The 15,564-nt window shown below is 37.0% G+C and overlaps 1 protein-coding gene across 1 annotated transcript in view; it reads right to left on the bottom strand.

The window, feature by feature from the left end:
- The window catches only part of THSD7A (thrombospondin type 1 domain containing 7A), a 451,454-nt gene that overhangs the window by 261,171 nt on the left and 174,719 nt on the right, over positions 1-15,564 (bottom strand). The window contains exon 2 of the mRNA XM_081244020.1: positions 8,180-9,011. Within this exon, the coding sequence (XP_081100146.1) occupies positions 8,180-9,011 (832 nt within the window). The remainder of the gene's footprint in view (positions 1-8,179; positions 9,012-15,564) is intronic.

The raw sequence follows: 15,564 nt of genomic DNA, 5'->3' as shown, positions 1-15,564 counted from the left end.
GGAATTTACTGGGCTGAATTTTCCACACTTTTTGGCAATGCTTCCATTAGATTTATAATTACAACTAACTGCCTTTGTCAGACAATACAACAAAACAATGCGTGTTCAAAAGGAAGGTATTTTCAAAAGTAGGCTCTACTTCCACTAAGTACTTCTTGTATTACATATAGCAGATTTCATAGTTATTCCTGAACCATGTGCCTTTGAAATGCATAGTCAGGTCTTTATTTCAGGAATTGGTGAGTTGGGACAGCTAAAAGCTTTCCAGATGTGAGGTTGGCTTACAGCAAAGCCTTAGATCTTACAAGCCTTAAAGCTATGCTTGCTTCAATCTAGAAATGTCTGCCTCCTATATCCCCTTCTTCTCCACTTCACTTGACAACTCAACTCAGCCAAGAGATGAGGGGAGTTATGTTCTGTTCCTCCAGCTATACTTCCCCTGTGTTTCTAGGGTGAGGAACTGGATCCTAAGGGACTTTTCCTATCGCCTCTGTGGATGGTCCATGCCCACCTCCCAAGACTGAGATAGTCCAAGGAAAAGATTCTTTAATGGATCTTCCTGGATTGGGCCCTAATTACTTTAAAGGAATCTCCCCACCTCAAGTCCTAGATTCCTCCATCCTTTAGATCTGGATTTTTCATGTGGATACTTTCTTTCTTTCTTTCTTTCTTTTTTACTGCAAATAGAAGTGATTATTTCCTTTATTGGTGTTTCTGGCTAATTTCCAGGCAGTGAATTAAAATAAAACTACCTTTACTCCCTTATGTTTAATTAGAAGTCACATACTGCAATGGACTGAATGTTTGTGTGCCCCCAAAATTCGTATGTTGAAAACCTTAACCCTCAGTGTGATGCTATTAGGAGGTGGGACCTTTCAGAGGTAATCATGAGGGTAGAGCTCTCATGAATGGGATTAGTGCACTTATAAAGGAACCCTAGAGAGAGCTCTCTTCTCCTCTTTCTGCCATGAGAAGATACAATGAGAAGTGAGCAGTCTGCAACCTGGAAGAGGGCCCTTACCAGACACCAGATTTGCTGATGCCTTGATTTTGGACTTCTCAGTCTCCAGAACTGTGAGAGAAAATTTTTTTCTGTTGTTTATAAGCCACCTAGTCTATGATACTCTGTTACAGTGGCCTGCATTGATTGAGATACGTATCTTATTTGGTAATAACTACATGGCATTCCACATGTGGAAGCACCATGATTTAAGTAGTCCTTTATTGGTTGGATTTAGATTGTTTTTCTGTAACAAATCATACTACAATGAGAGATGTACACATATTTACACAGATATATTTTAGAAAAAATTTCCAGGAATAAAATCACTGCCAAAGGAACGTGTATTTTTTTTTTTTTGCGGTATGCGGGCCTCTCACTGCTGTGGCCTCTCCCGTTGTGGAGCACAGGCTCTGGCCGCGCAGGCCCAGCGGCCATGGCTCACGGGCCCAGCTGCTCCGCGGCACGTGGGGTCTTCCCGGACCGGGGCACGAACCCGCGTCCCCTGCATCGGCAGGCGGACTCTCAACCACTGCGCCACCAGGGAAGCCCAGGAACGTGTATTCTGAATTTTGCCATGTATTATAAAATTATTTTTCAGATATTTGTACCTATTTTTGCCCCCACCAAAACTGTATAAGAGCAACTCTTTCCCCCATTTCTTTAATATTAAATTCTATTGTTGATAAAATAGCAAGCAAGTCTCAGACTTCTATCCATACAAGGTCTGTTTGCAGGATTGGCCTTTGGCTGGCATCTGGGAACTTACCTGGTAAACAGTTCCCTACATTGATATAAAATTTTCTCTAAATGATAAAACTGCTCTAAATGATAAAGTGGCTCTCTGTGCCTAATTTGTTTGTCTAAACAATGTGGTTTATGGTGAATAGTTGCTTTCCCTCTGGGAGTTTGGAATTTTTGTACATGCCAGGTTGAGGGTGCCTATGTGATCAACTGCTAATAAAAGTTTGGGGGCACTGAGTCTCTAGTGAGCTTTCCCAAGTAGACAATGCCTTGCCAGTGTTGTTGCAGCTCTTTGCTGGAGGAGTTAAGCGTAGGCTGCGAAACTCCTCAGGGAGAGGACCCTGGAAGCTTGCTTCTGGTTTCCTCTCATCTTTTCTCCATGCACATTTCCCTTGGCTGATTTTGCTTTGCATCCTTTCACTATAATAAATCTTACCTATGAATGCAACTATATGCTGATTCCTCTGAGTCCTTTTAGTGAATCACCAAACCTGGAGGCTGTAATCCCTGATACACTATCAAACATTTTTATTTGCTAATTTGACAGGTGAAAATGAGATTTTAAATGTTTTATATTTCTTAATTATGATTGAAGATTAGCATATTTTCTCTGACCTGATCCTGTCCTTTGCTGATTTTAATAGACTTTATTTTTTAGGGCAGTTTTAAGTTCACAGCAAAATTGAGTTGAAAATATAAACAGTTCCCATATACCCTCTGCCTTGACACATGCATAGCCTCACCCATTACCATCATCCCCCAGAGTGGTACATCTGTTACAACTGATGAACCAACACTGACACATCATTATCACCCAAAGCCCATAGTTTATATTATGACTCACGTCTGGTGTTGTACATTCTATGGGTTTGGACATATATCAACCATCACAGTATTATATGGAGTAGTTTGTGCTAAAAATCCTCTGTGCCTTGCCTATTCACCCTTCCCTTCCATCTAACCCCTGGCAGCACAGATCTACTTATTGTCTCCATAGCTTTGCCATTTCCACAATGCCATATATTATAGTTGGAATCATGCAGTATGCAGTCTTTTCAGATTGGCTTCTTTCACTTAGTAATATGCATTTAAGTTTCCTCCATGTGTTTTCATGGCTTGATAGCTCATTTCTTTTTAAGCAATGAATAATCTTCTATTGTCTGAATGTAACACAGTTTCTTGATCCATTCACCTACTGAAGGACATCTTGGTTGCCTCTAAGTTTTGGCAATTATGAATAAAGCTGTTATAAACATTCATGTGTAGATTTTTGTGTGGACATAAGTTTTCAGCTCCTTTGGGTACATTCTTGGTGAAGCATGATTGCTGGATCATATGGTAAGAGTATGTTTAGTTTTGTAAGAAACTGCCAAACTGTCTTCCAAAGTGGCGGTACCATTCTGCATTCCCACCAGCAACGTAGAAGAGAGTTCCTGTTGCTCTACATCTTCACCAGCTTTTGGTGTTGCCGTTATTTTGGATTTTGGCCATTCTAATAGGTGTGTAGTTGTATCATAGTGTTGTTTTAATGTGCATCTACTTGATGACATATGATGTGGAGCATCTTTTCATATGCTTAATCTGCCTTCTGTATATCCTCTTTGGTGAGGTATTTGTTAAGGTTTCTAGTCCATTTTTTAATCCAGTAGTTTGTTTTCTTACTGTTGAGTTTTAAGAGTTCTTTGTATGTTTTGGATAATAGCCCTTTATCAAATGTGTCTTGCAAATGTTTTCCCCAGTGTGGCTCGTCTTTTCATTGTCTTAAACTTATGCTGATTTTTATATTAGATTTTGGACTTTTTCCCTAATGATTTGTAGGAGTTCTTTATGTATTAAGAAAACTAGCTCTTTGTCAATTTTACATATCACAAATATTTTTTCTTCATTTGCTACTTGGATTTTAATTGGTTAACATTATTCCTGAGCAAAATTTTCTTTATTCAAATAAATATAATCATATAGATTAATCTTTTCCTGTATGTTTTCTGCATTCTGTGGCCTAATAGGTCACATAAAGATACCTTCCTTATTTTGAGACTTCAACTTTCTAGCCTTTCTTCTAGTATTTAAAAAGAAAACATTTTTAAGTACTAAATGAACCTGGACTTTGTTTGGGTATACAACTGAAAAAGGGATACAATTCTTTTTTCCCCTTCCTTCTTCTTCTTCTTCTTAATGTGGCAAAGCAATTGCCCTCCAAACAAAAACAAACTGATTAAATTATGTTTTTTCTCCCAACTTGGAAATGCTCCTTCACCATTGGCACCATACTGCAGGGTTTTGGGGAGCTATTTTCTAGACCCTTTTCTGATCTGATTATTCATGTGCTAACATAAAATTATTATTATTCAAAGAATAAAATGCATTTAATTATCTTGTGACACTAGTCTTTTCTCTCTACTTTTATTTTTCAGAATTTTCCTGGCTTTTACTTATTTTTCTCTTGTTAATTTTATAGTAACAATGTAGGGACAATTCATATATTTATTAGATGTTCTAGAAAGGCACACATTTACTTTTGTACTTTCAAAGTCTGATATTATGTGCAGAAATTTTATAATTAGGTTTATTAACAGAATTTTTACTATTGTAAATGGGATATTTTAATTTTTTGTGTCCATGATGTTTAGCTAATTGTTGTTTGCATCTAGGGAATATATTGATTTTGAGATATTATCTTTGTGTCTATCCACCCTATTGAGGTATTTTATTGTTTATAATACATTTTCAATTGAATATCTTAAGTTTTCTATAACATCTGGAAAAATCTTAATATTCCCACCTGTTTTCCAATTTTCATTTCTTTCTCTTTTCCACTACATTGACTAATACTTACAGATCAATGTTAACAGTGAAGATAATGTGCAGTCCTGTCTCATTTTTGACTATAAAGGAAATGCTTCTAGTGTTTCAGAACTGGGTACTAACCTGGTCTTTGGTTTGGTGTCTCTTTGTCTCTCTTTATAAAATTGTTCTATATCAGGTCTTCCATGAGGACATTATTTCAGCCTCCTCTACCAGAATATTGGCCCTGTGCAGTTTCAATCTGTGGATTAAAGTCTTGCAACTTCAGGAAAGTCTTCTATTATATTTTGGGGGTTTTGTTTTATCTTTTTTCTGTTCTTTTTCTGGTCGTACCTTTAGGAATCCCAGAATTTTATATAGTGATCTCCTTTCCAGACCCATCATCTTTTTAAAAAATTGGAGCTGATGTTCTTAAACTGTTCTCCATCTCACTGACTCCTCTTACCACCGAATATTTTCCAATTACCGTTGCATGTAATGTGATGTGAATTTATTTACTTGTTTTATAATTCTCTTCCTTGTCTTTTCTGAGCTCTGTCAAATCACTTTTAAAATTCTATTTTCTTGACTCTTCTTTGAATACTAAAATTACTTCTGGTTTTGGTTCAGAAGATCATATTCTCTTTCATATGTTTGGTTTCTTGAAGAGCTGTCTGTTGAAACTTTCAAAACAACTCTTGACCTGGGGTAAGACTCTATTCAAGCCTGGCTGAAAATCACTGGTTCACAGGGAAGCCCCCTGTGTCATGGTGTGTGTAATGATTTAGAATTCTCTTCCACTGGTCATCAAAACTTTAATCCCCCAGTCCATCAAACTAATAGCCTTTTCTTGGCAATAATGGCATAGTGAGTTTCCCTCAGTGTTATTAGGCCATATTCTGTTTTCAAACAGAACACAAGAATGCTTCAGCAGCCCTTTCACTAACACAGACCATGCCATCATAAAACATGCCATTAACCTGGCCCCTCAGAAGTTTCAGGTTACTCTTAGAGATTTTGAGTGCTCATGAAAGCTATAAAGACATAATGCCCCTTTAACTTTCCTCCCTCAATTAGATCTATTTAATTTATAGATTGAAAATGAATCTATAATCTTCTCTATCAATTGTGGTTTGGGACTGTGATTGTTTCCTATTGTCATAGAAGATGGACTTGCATTCATGTTTTTCATTCTTACTGATTTTAGTCTGTTTGAAAGCAGAAAGCGTGGGAAATCTATCATCTTTGGCTTTGAAGTTCTAGCAGCATTCTACTAAAATTATTTTTATTTGCCCTATAAACTGCTTCCCCAAGCTTCTTAGGTTTATTTAGATAAATTCATTTAGTTATTGTAATAGGACTGTTTTAGCCTTACTAAATGACTTTTTTATCCTCTTACACAATAAAATTGTTTCTGAATTTGATATAAGATGAAACACTTTAATCATCAAGTCTTTCACCTGTGGTCCTGTTCTTTGTTGGAGTTATCCATCCATTCTTCACTTTAAAAAGCTTCACTGGTATGGTGTAATGTTTGAGAAAAATGTAGGCAAAATACCTAATTGTTGTATCTTCTTTACTAAGACTAATTTTCTTAATCATATATACTTATTCATATTATTCTTATATATAATTGTCAAATAAGAGAAATATTAAGAAGCAATTTAACATAATATTTAATTTATACCTTAGTAAGTTATAACATACATGCAACTACCATTTTATTGGAATAGATACGGTATTTCTAATGGAATATAAGCACCCGGCAGAGGATCTACAGATTTTTATATCTATTTGCTTACAAATAACTGGATGGAAATATCAGTCTCTATGCAGTAGTAGCTACTACCCTAATTATACTTTTAATTGAGTAGTCAACATGAAATTAAATGTCTACAGCATATTAACCTAGCGACAGCAGGAGACAACTCAAGTTGCCTTGGAGGCTTATTCAATTACATGGTGGGAGCCAAGTAACTAATATAACTGTAACACTTCAGGAAAAGAGATCAGAAAATCACTAGGAAAAGGACAGTCAGAAAAGAATTAAACAGGGATTGAAATTAAAATGTCCATGACACAGAATCAGAGGTGAACACACACACACACAGATACTCACACTCCCTCTCCCTCTCCCTCTCCCTCTCTCTCTCAAGGAGTTACAGGGAACCTGGGGAATGAAGGCAGGAGAAGCAGCCTTTAGCAAGACCAGGAAAAGAGTTGTATTGATGACCTCAGAACAGAGAGAGAGCAAATTACTGTACGGCTGAAAGAAAATCCAACTGTGTATGTACAAAGAGGGAGTAGCAAATATCCTAAAAATAGCGACCAGAACAATGGTATGATGAGAGAAATTGTCTTAGGCAGATACATCAGTTGTTTGTTTACTCACTTATTGAAACTATATCCTGCTCCAAAAAGGCTTTCAGTCAGCTTTCAAAATCCACAGATAGCAAAATCATTAGACAAGAATGAATGAAAGAAAATAATGAGGGTGAGAAGAACATGAAGCCGGTGGGGGGTATTAGTAAACAACACGCATGCCACACAGTCCTACTTATGTTCCCAAGGTAAACAGGAAAACGTGATCTATTACAAGATTTCCAGGGGCCATAAGGAAAACGATCCAGATGCTCACCAGAAGCACATGGGTTGAGACTTCAGTGAAATTTATCTTATGTGTTTTTAATCAAGAGAACAGACTGTGCAACGGAGTAGATGACACTTCCAATGTCATTTCTACAATAAATATGATATAAAATTCTGAGTGATGTTGCCATAATTTCTCTCAGTTCAGTCCAAATCATAGCTGCATAAATATTTCAGAAGAAGCAATTACGCAAATGATCCAAATAAGCCCCTCCCAGATGGTCTGGCTTATCCAAGAGCAAAATTTAGAATATCCAGAAAACATAATACCCTTTAGATAATCCTCAATGAATATTTTCACAAGAAATAAATCATGCATGAGAAGTCTTTCATAATATAGTCATTATTTACCCAGAGATAATTTGACAAATAATTTCTGTCTAGACAATGCAGTCAATTAATTACACGTTTTCTAAAGTAAGCTACTCATGATTAAATAACCTTTACTTACCTTATTTTCTGCTGGTTTCCCTCTTCTTCTCTGGGGAGAGTTATTCCATTTTATTAAATGTAAAAGGAACTATTCTTAGGTATAGCTCCCTGGGTGGTTGTTTAGATTTTGTTTATAGAGTAATTCTGAACATGCTATAAACCTGGGGAGATTATAAGTGTGCCTTATTCTTACTAAAATAAGTATCTGAATTGAAAATTCCCAAACGCCAGCCCACTACGTTTTTTTTTTTCCCCCATCATAGGTGAAAACAGCATTGCTGACCTAAAGAAGCAATATCATCTCATGGAGAATCTCTCATGCTTTAGATTTTGACAGGAAAATTTAAATTACCTCTAGTGGTACAGTGCCTAAACATGTACAAAACAGAGGTAACTTCAGGAAAACCACAAAAGTTTAAATGTCTTCAAGTGGAAAATGTCCCACTTGGGGGTAGCTCATCCTAGGTGTACACATATGAATTCCAGGACTTAGTACAGAAGGTCTTAAGTACTCTCTAGCCCATGGTCTTGACAGAGAGACACGCTTATTTAATGGTAATAAAATGTTACCTCAAATCAGCAGCTTTCCCCGTCTTGTTAGTACACATAACTTCTCTGGTCTGGTATCCAATCTGGATGTCCCAATATTTGTTCTCTTGTCGGTTCTGTCTGTTTCTATTTCTCTTTTTCTTGATCAGTTCACGGGCCTCCGGATCCTTCACTCTTTTCCCTCGGTCCTTGCCCCGTTCTTTATTCTTCCCACGTCTCCTTGCTTGTCTTACTTGCCTCGAGTGGGGTATCGAGCATGTGCTCCAGGGCCCCACCTGCAAGCTGTACATGCTCTCTTCAGCTTCACAGGCACTCGACTGGCACACCTGAAACTCAGTCAGATTTGGACAGCCTGAGCCTCCAAATTGGGGGGGCGCCACCACATGACGCGTGCGGTGCTGGAGCCCACTGCCACAAGTCTTGGAGCATTCCGACCAGGCAGAAAACTCAGACACAATGCAGTCTTGCTGGCAGGGGATGAGGCAGGCCTGTTCCAGAAGAGGCTTGGGCTCAAAGTACTCACAAATGATATCCTCCGCAGGGATGTCTTTCTCTTTCTGGATGCACATTATCTCTCGCACCTGAATGCCTTCTTCCCCTTTAATGCACTCAAGGGGTTTCTCCAGGCTTTTTGAAATCACAGGCTGACAGTGATTCCAGGGTCCCAGCCTCCAGTCGTATAACTCTTTGTGCCAGTCACAAACTTTGAAACAATTTTGCTGGTTACTGGGTCTCTCAGCCTGCTTGCAGTTAGTATGCAACGTTGTCCATCCTTCCACATGAGCACACCACACAGCCCGGGTCTGAATGCCTCCTGGACCACATTCGTCTCCCATGCATCGGCCCCATGGACCTAAAAACGATACAAGAGTTAACAGTGCTACTAGATGAAAACTACACATTATTTCACGTTCCAGAAAGTCACTTCAAGATCTAGTACATTAACTTCCCTGGAGTGTTATAAAGTAGGTCTCTGTACATGAATGTTGGAAAGTAATGATCTACACTCAGTATTTCTGCAGAAGGGGAACTGTGTCACAGAGTCTATATAAGGTAACTGCTGGGACAAGTTCATTTTGAGTCCTTTTGGGATTACTGAAAACTTGCTTTTATTCATTTTCTTAATTTTAGGTAGGTAGAGAACCCTTGCTCACATTAGAAACTAGTCACAGTGAAAACCCATTGCTCCTGCCTCATAACCATCAAATTCATTTCACTAACTGGCAAAGAAAATGGCTGCTTGTGAAGAACTTTGTCTCCTGCAGACTTTTCTTTTCCTGGGGCAATTAACTATTTTGTAGAATATGCTCTCTTCCCTCTCATTTTCTGTTGTTGTACATACTATGACTGAAAGAGTCTATTAGTTGCATACGTGTGTGCTGACAGAAGTGTTTACTTTCTTGTAACCAAAGCTGGGAAGTGGAAAATTCTTCATTCTATTACATTCTGCCTTTAAATTTACAAAAAAAAAAATTTTTTTCTCATCTCCACAGTGAAATAGAAAGATGGGTAAGAGAATTAAAATTTAACTAAAAGATTTTTGGAATTTTCTGCATGTTAAAGGGTTACTTTGAGTTTTATCAATTTATTCATTTCCTAAATATGAACTACTTGGCATTATGGAGCAATTTTATGGAATACTTAAGTCAGTGGCTTTAAAATGAAATGTGGGCTTTTTACCTTAGAATCTTTATCATAGATTGAAACCTACTTATATTTGCATACATCTTTTCTTTTTTTAAGGTAGATAATAGGATTCTCAAGGCTTTAATAGACAAATAGCAATTTATGTAATAGAGATTACATTATTTTGGAATTTTAAAGAAATGTAATAATCATATAATTACATGATTTTCAAAATGTGGTCCCTGGCATTTGAGGAATTATTTGATGTAGACTAGAGCCATCTTCCATAGGCTGTATGGGAAGGGGGCGAGCAGCATACAGGGTCCGGCTCTAGGGTCACTCAGCCCCACCCCACTCCCTTCCTCCCTCATTGCTGCTTCCCTAAGAAAAGCTCCATTATTATTATTTATTTTTATGTATGTTGAGATTATACATAGATTTTGTCTGAGAAGAGGCTTCTGTCGCTGAAAAGTAAAAACCACTAAACTACGCCAAGAGATTCACTCTATGAATGAGGAAAACAAGTGACAAGGAGGGGAGGTGACTTGCCAAGTTCACATCTTAAATGAATAAAAAACCATCCTGGATTTTAGACTCCAGGTCTGACTTTTATTTTTATTATTTATCCTAGATTTCAGAGCTTGAGACTTAGATACTCCTATACAAAATGATTAATCTACAAAGAATGAAATATGAAGAATGTGCTTATATTTAAACATTTAATTTTGTTTAACTAGGAAGATGTTTACAAGTTGAATATGTTAACTTCATTACAAATGGAATGATGGAGTTGTAAATAGAAAACAGATTGACTGAAAATACTGTACTAACTAACTACAGTTGCATGAAAATTTGGCATACCTATATCATTACTTTATGAAGTTCATATGCATATGTAGAGAATTACAAGTGGCTTAAAATACATTCAGGGAAACAGCCTTCCCAGAGTGCTGATGTCAAAACTTTATGAGCTAAGAAAGTCAGTGAGTTTATTACATCTGTATACATGGAATACTTGATAATATTTTAATCTTATTTTTAATTTGTCAAAGAAAAATATATATTCATAAGTCTGTTGATGTTATCTTAGAGATTTCCTAAAACTCCAGTTTGGAAATCAGAACGTGGGACCCTTCTCAAGGGAACACAGTAAAATGTATGAAATTTTAGTTAATTCCATAAATCTTTGCTATTTATTCCTTTTCCCCTTCATACTTGAACAACAGTAATCTTTATTTCTCATCCTAAATACAGCATATAAAGATACATTTATGTTGGACCATCAAGTTAGGAGTAAGCTATATGCCATTAAGTCTAAATTTCAAAATATAAGTGTCTTGCATTAACTCAAAGTGTAAAATCCAGGTGTAATTCAGGAGAACTTCTTGATATTTTGTTTTCCAATCTTTGATACTAATTATGAAATTAGACTGAAGAATCAGACTAGGACTATTAAGAAGTTAGTCTTTTATCCTCCAAGTAAAAACAAAAAATTTTTATAGGAAAGTTATAGATTTGGCACTTAAAAATATTTAATTGTACTCTTTAGGTAGGTTGTACTACTATTAATGGGTGTGTTTCAACTAACTGATGAAAATTAATATTTTATTACTGAAATCTGAGTATACAAAATGTGGAGTGACTTTAAGTCTGTGTGTTATTACTGAGTAAGGAAAACACACATACTAAAAAACAAACCGTCTAAAACTATGAAGCAGAACTATACAACACTAGTTAACTATTACGTTTGAAATTTACCCTAGACAAAATAAGGATGGGTGAAGATATTACTCTAATAAACCAAATTTTATCAGAAAACTCCAGCCTTTCTTATAAGTTTCTTCAAAAATAAAAGTGAATGATGGTTACTTTGAAAATGATCCATAGCTTACTAACGTCAAATTAGGGAGAGATCCCTTCTTACACATTCTTAGAACACTCCACATGTCTCTCACATCATGTTTACCACAATTTCAATTAGTTTATTAAATAATAGTTTGCCAATATCTGTTTATCACATTAGACTGACTCAGTGGCTCCTTAAGAACAGAACTTTGCCTATCTTCTGCAACATTTGGTTTGATCATGTCTTTTAATTTTCATGGCTGGCTTTTGAATGAATTTCCTCAATCATTTTGTTCAGAAAAGAGAGAATTTAGTTTGCAGATTTTATTATCCAAGGCATTACGTGGTTGATATCAATGCCAACAGAAAGAAAGAAACTGAGTTCGAGAAAAATTCTACACTATTTCATATACATTGATAATGAATAAGCATTTCTAAAGTTGACTTAGATAACTAGAAAAAGCATACATTCTATATACAAATTCTATTCAATTTCCATTCCAAAAATATTATCATAGGTTCTATTAACCAGCTAGTAATGGATAACATTGTTGGGTTTATTTTATTCCAAGTATATTTACATTGAGAACGAGAAGATAGGTATCCCAAGAAAATTCTAGAGATCTATAAAAATACTAGGCTAAAGGGGAAAAAAAAAACACATGAAGGCACCAGTGAAAGTAGAGGTGGCAATATAATCATAATTGAACCTAAAGAAAACTCATTCACTTTGCAGGGTACCTTATCCGCCATCATAACTTTTCATTAAACCATGGGTATTGCACTTGTGTCCAATTAACAGACCTATTGAAAAATCAGATCTTCACCACTGCACACCTGATGAAGGGCTGTCTAGTTCTGTCCTCCAAGTAGTCTTAAAATAATCACATACTGAACAGAAAGAGGACCACATCTAAAATTACTCTTGGCAGCTAAGAATTATCAGCCCAATTAGCTACCATGTTTCAAGAAGTACAAATGTTTTAAAGTGCAATTTGAAAAGCACAATATGCAAACTCTATCAAGGAAAACATGAAGTCGTCTACCAAGCACAATATGAGAATATGATATTTAATTCATAGGTCTCTGCACAAATATTAAATTGTAGCCCCACATTGCATATTACTAAGAGTGGGAAATGGTGGTGTTAGAAAGGTTGTGTGTGTCTGCATGAGTGTATGTGTGTGTGTATCAGGATGTTTGTATTTTTAACTAGAAAGAATTTCCATTCGTTTGAAACTTCCTTCCTTTATTATTCTTGTTCATGATTATATACAGAGAACTTGGAATCTAATTGTGCAAAACAAAAGATAGGCACCTTTCTACTTAAGAGCTTGGTAATGTCCCTTTATGGATGGAAATGTATTCCTGCATACAGATTTGTAGGATTGTGTTCATTCAGTATCATGAAAGCAATTCTAGGATGTAGGTTAATAAATACATGTAGAACACTTAGCTTGACAGATTTTATGTAAATTGAGAAAAACATACTGGATATCTTATTCCACTAAAAAGTTAAAACAAATGTTTGCATATACAAAATATTTATGTAATTGTTAGACTCACAAAACAAATATTTTCACTTGGAACTGATGCAATATTATGCAAAATTGTTACAACAACTTTAAATGAATGCCACTTGGCTTCGTTTTACACTGACTAAGTGCTTTAAATATAATTCTTAACTCAATTTCCAAAAGTGTTGATAAAATAATGAATTTATTTTTATTCCCCTTAAGGAAGATTTCATAACATTCCTATTCTCTTCACATCATTCAAAACTCTCTCTTTATGTCAGTCTACAAAAGACAGTCTTTTAAATTTAAAATTAGTATGTTGCCCACCCTATTCAACACTGACTCCTTCTAAGATTGTTTTTCTATATGTCAAGGGCATGAGAACAATAAAAGGTTGAGCCTATAAAAGGCCACATTATTGACAGGTGGCTAGCAACTGTTCCAAAGAGCCTTATAAAAGATAAACACTATAAAAGGAGCATGAGAAAATTATGCAAACTACTTTCTGTCCTTGTTTGCTATAAAACTCTCAGATGAGCCAGTTTCTTATTTGACTAAATATGTTTGCATCCTTCAAATGAGATGGTGCATTTTCCCTCCTGGATTTGTTTATGGAACAGCATGTCCTAGTTTACCATGATCAAGGAATGCACAAAAAACTTAGTAATATATTAAATTCTGTCTCATGAATGCTGCACAGTATCCTATTTTGAAAAACACAAGTCACAGATTTTTTTTTTTTTTTTTTTTCTTTTTGCGGTATGTGGGCCTCTCACTGTTGTGGCCTCTCCCGTTGCGGAGCACAGGCTCCGGACGCGCAGGCCCAGAGGCCATGGCTCACGGGCCCAGCCGCTCCGCGGCATATGGGATCCTCCCAGACCGGGGCACGAACCCGTATCCCCTGCATCGGCAGGCGGACTCTCAACCACTGCGCCACCAGGGAGGCCCCAAGTCACAGATTTTTAAAAAATATCTTTATTGGAGTATAATTGCTTTACAATGTTGTGTTAGTTGCTGCTTATAACAAAGTGAATCAGCTATACATATATATGTATATATATCCCCATATCCCCTCCCTCTTGTGCTTCCCTCCCACTTTCCCTATCCCTCCCCTCTAGGTGGTCACAAAGCACAGAGCTGATCTCCCTGTGCTATGTAGCTGCTTCCCACTAGCTATCTATTTTACATTTGGTAGTATATATATGTCCATGCCACTCTCTCACTTCGTCCCAGCTTACCCTTCCCCCTCCTCGTGTCCTCAAGTCCATTCTCTACGTCTGCGTCTCGACTCCTGTCCTGCCCCGAGGTTCATCACAACAATTATTTTTTTAAGATTCCATATATATGTGTTAGCATACAGTATCTGTTTTTCTCTCTCTGACTTACTTCACCCTGTATGACAGACTCTAGGTCCATCCACCTCACTACAAATAACTCAATTTTGTTTCTTTTTATGGCTGAGTAATATTCCACTGTATATATTGCCACATCTTCTTTATCCGTTCATCTGTTGATGGACACTTAAGTTGCTCCCATGTCCTGGCTATTGTAAATAGAGCGGCAGTGAACACTGTGGTACATGTCTCTTTTCGAATTATGGCTCTCTCAGGGTATATGCCCAGTAGTGGGGATGCTGGGTCATATGGTAGTTCTGTTTTTAGTTTTTTAAAGAACCTCCACACTGTTCTCCATAGTGGCTGTATCAATTTACATTCCCACCAACAGTGCAGGAGGGTTCCCTTTTCTCCACACCCTCTCCAGCGTTTATTGTTTGTATATGCTTTGATGATGGCCATTCTGACCACTGTGAGGTGATACCTCATTGTGGTTTTTTGGGTTTTTTTTTTTTTGTGTGTGTGTGGTACGCAGGCCTCTCACTGCCGTGGCCTCTCCCGTTGCGGAGCACAGGTTCCGGACGCGCAGGCTCAGCGGCCATGGCTCACGGGCCCAGCCGCTCCGCGGCATGTGGGATCTTCCCAGACCGGGGCACGAACCCATGTCCCCTGCATCAGCAGGTGGACTCTCAACCACTGCGCCACCAGGGAAGCCCATCATTGTGGTTTTGATTTGCATTTCTCTAATGATTAGTGATGTTGAGCATCCTTTCATGTGTTTGTTGGCAATCTGTATATCTTCTTTGGAGAAATGTCTATTTAGGTCTTCTGCCTGTTTTTGGATTGTGTTGTTTGTTTTTTTGGTATTAAGCTGCATGAGCTGCTTGTATATTTTGGACATTAATCCTTTGTCAGTTGCTTCATTTGAAAATATTTTCTCCCATTCTGAGGGCGGTCTTTTCGTCTTGTTGATGGTTTCCTTTGCTGTGCAAAAGCTTTTAAGTTTCCTTAGGTCCCATTTGTTTATTTTTGTTTTTATTTCCATTTCTCTAGGGGGTGGATCAAAAAGGATCTTGCTGTGATT

Source organism: Mesoplodon bidens (genome assembly GCF_964165515.1).
Source record: "Mesoplodon bidens genome assembly, chromosome: 9".
Lineage (NCBI taxonomy): Eukaryota > Metazoa > Chordata > Mammalia > Artiodactyla > Ziphiidae > Mesoplodon > Mesoplodon bidens.
This window is presented reverse-complemented; position numbering and strand designations above follow the sequence as displayed.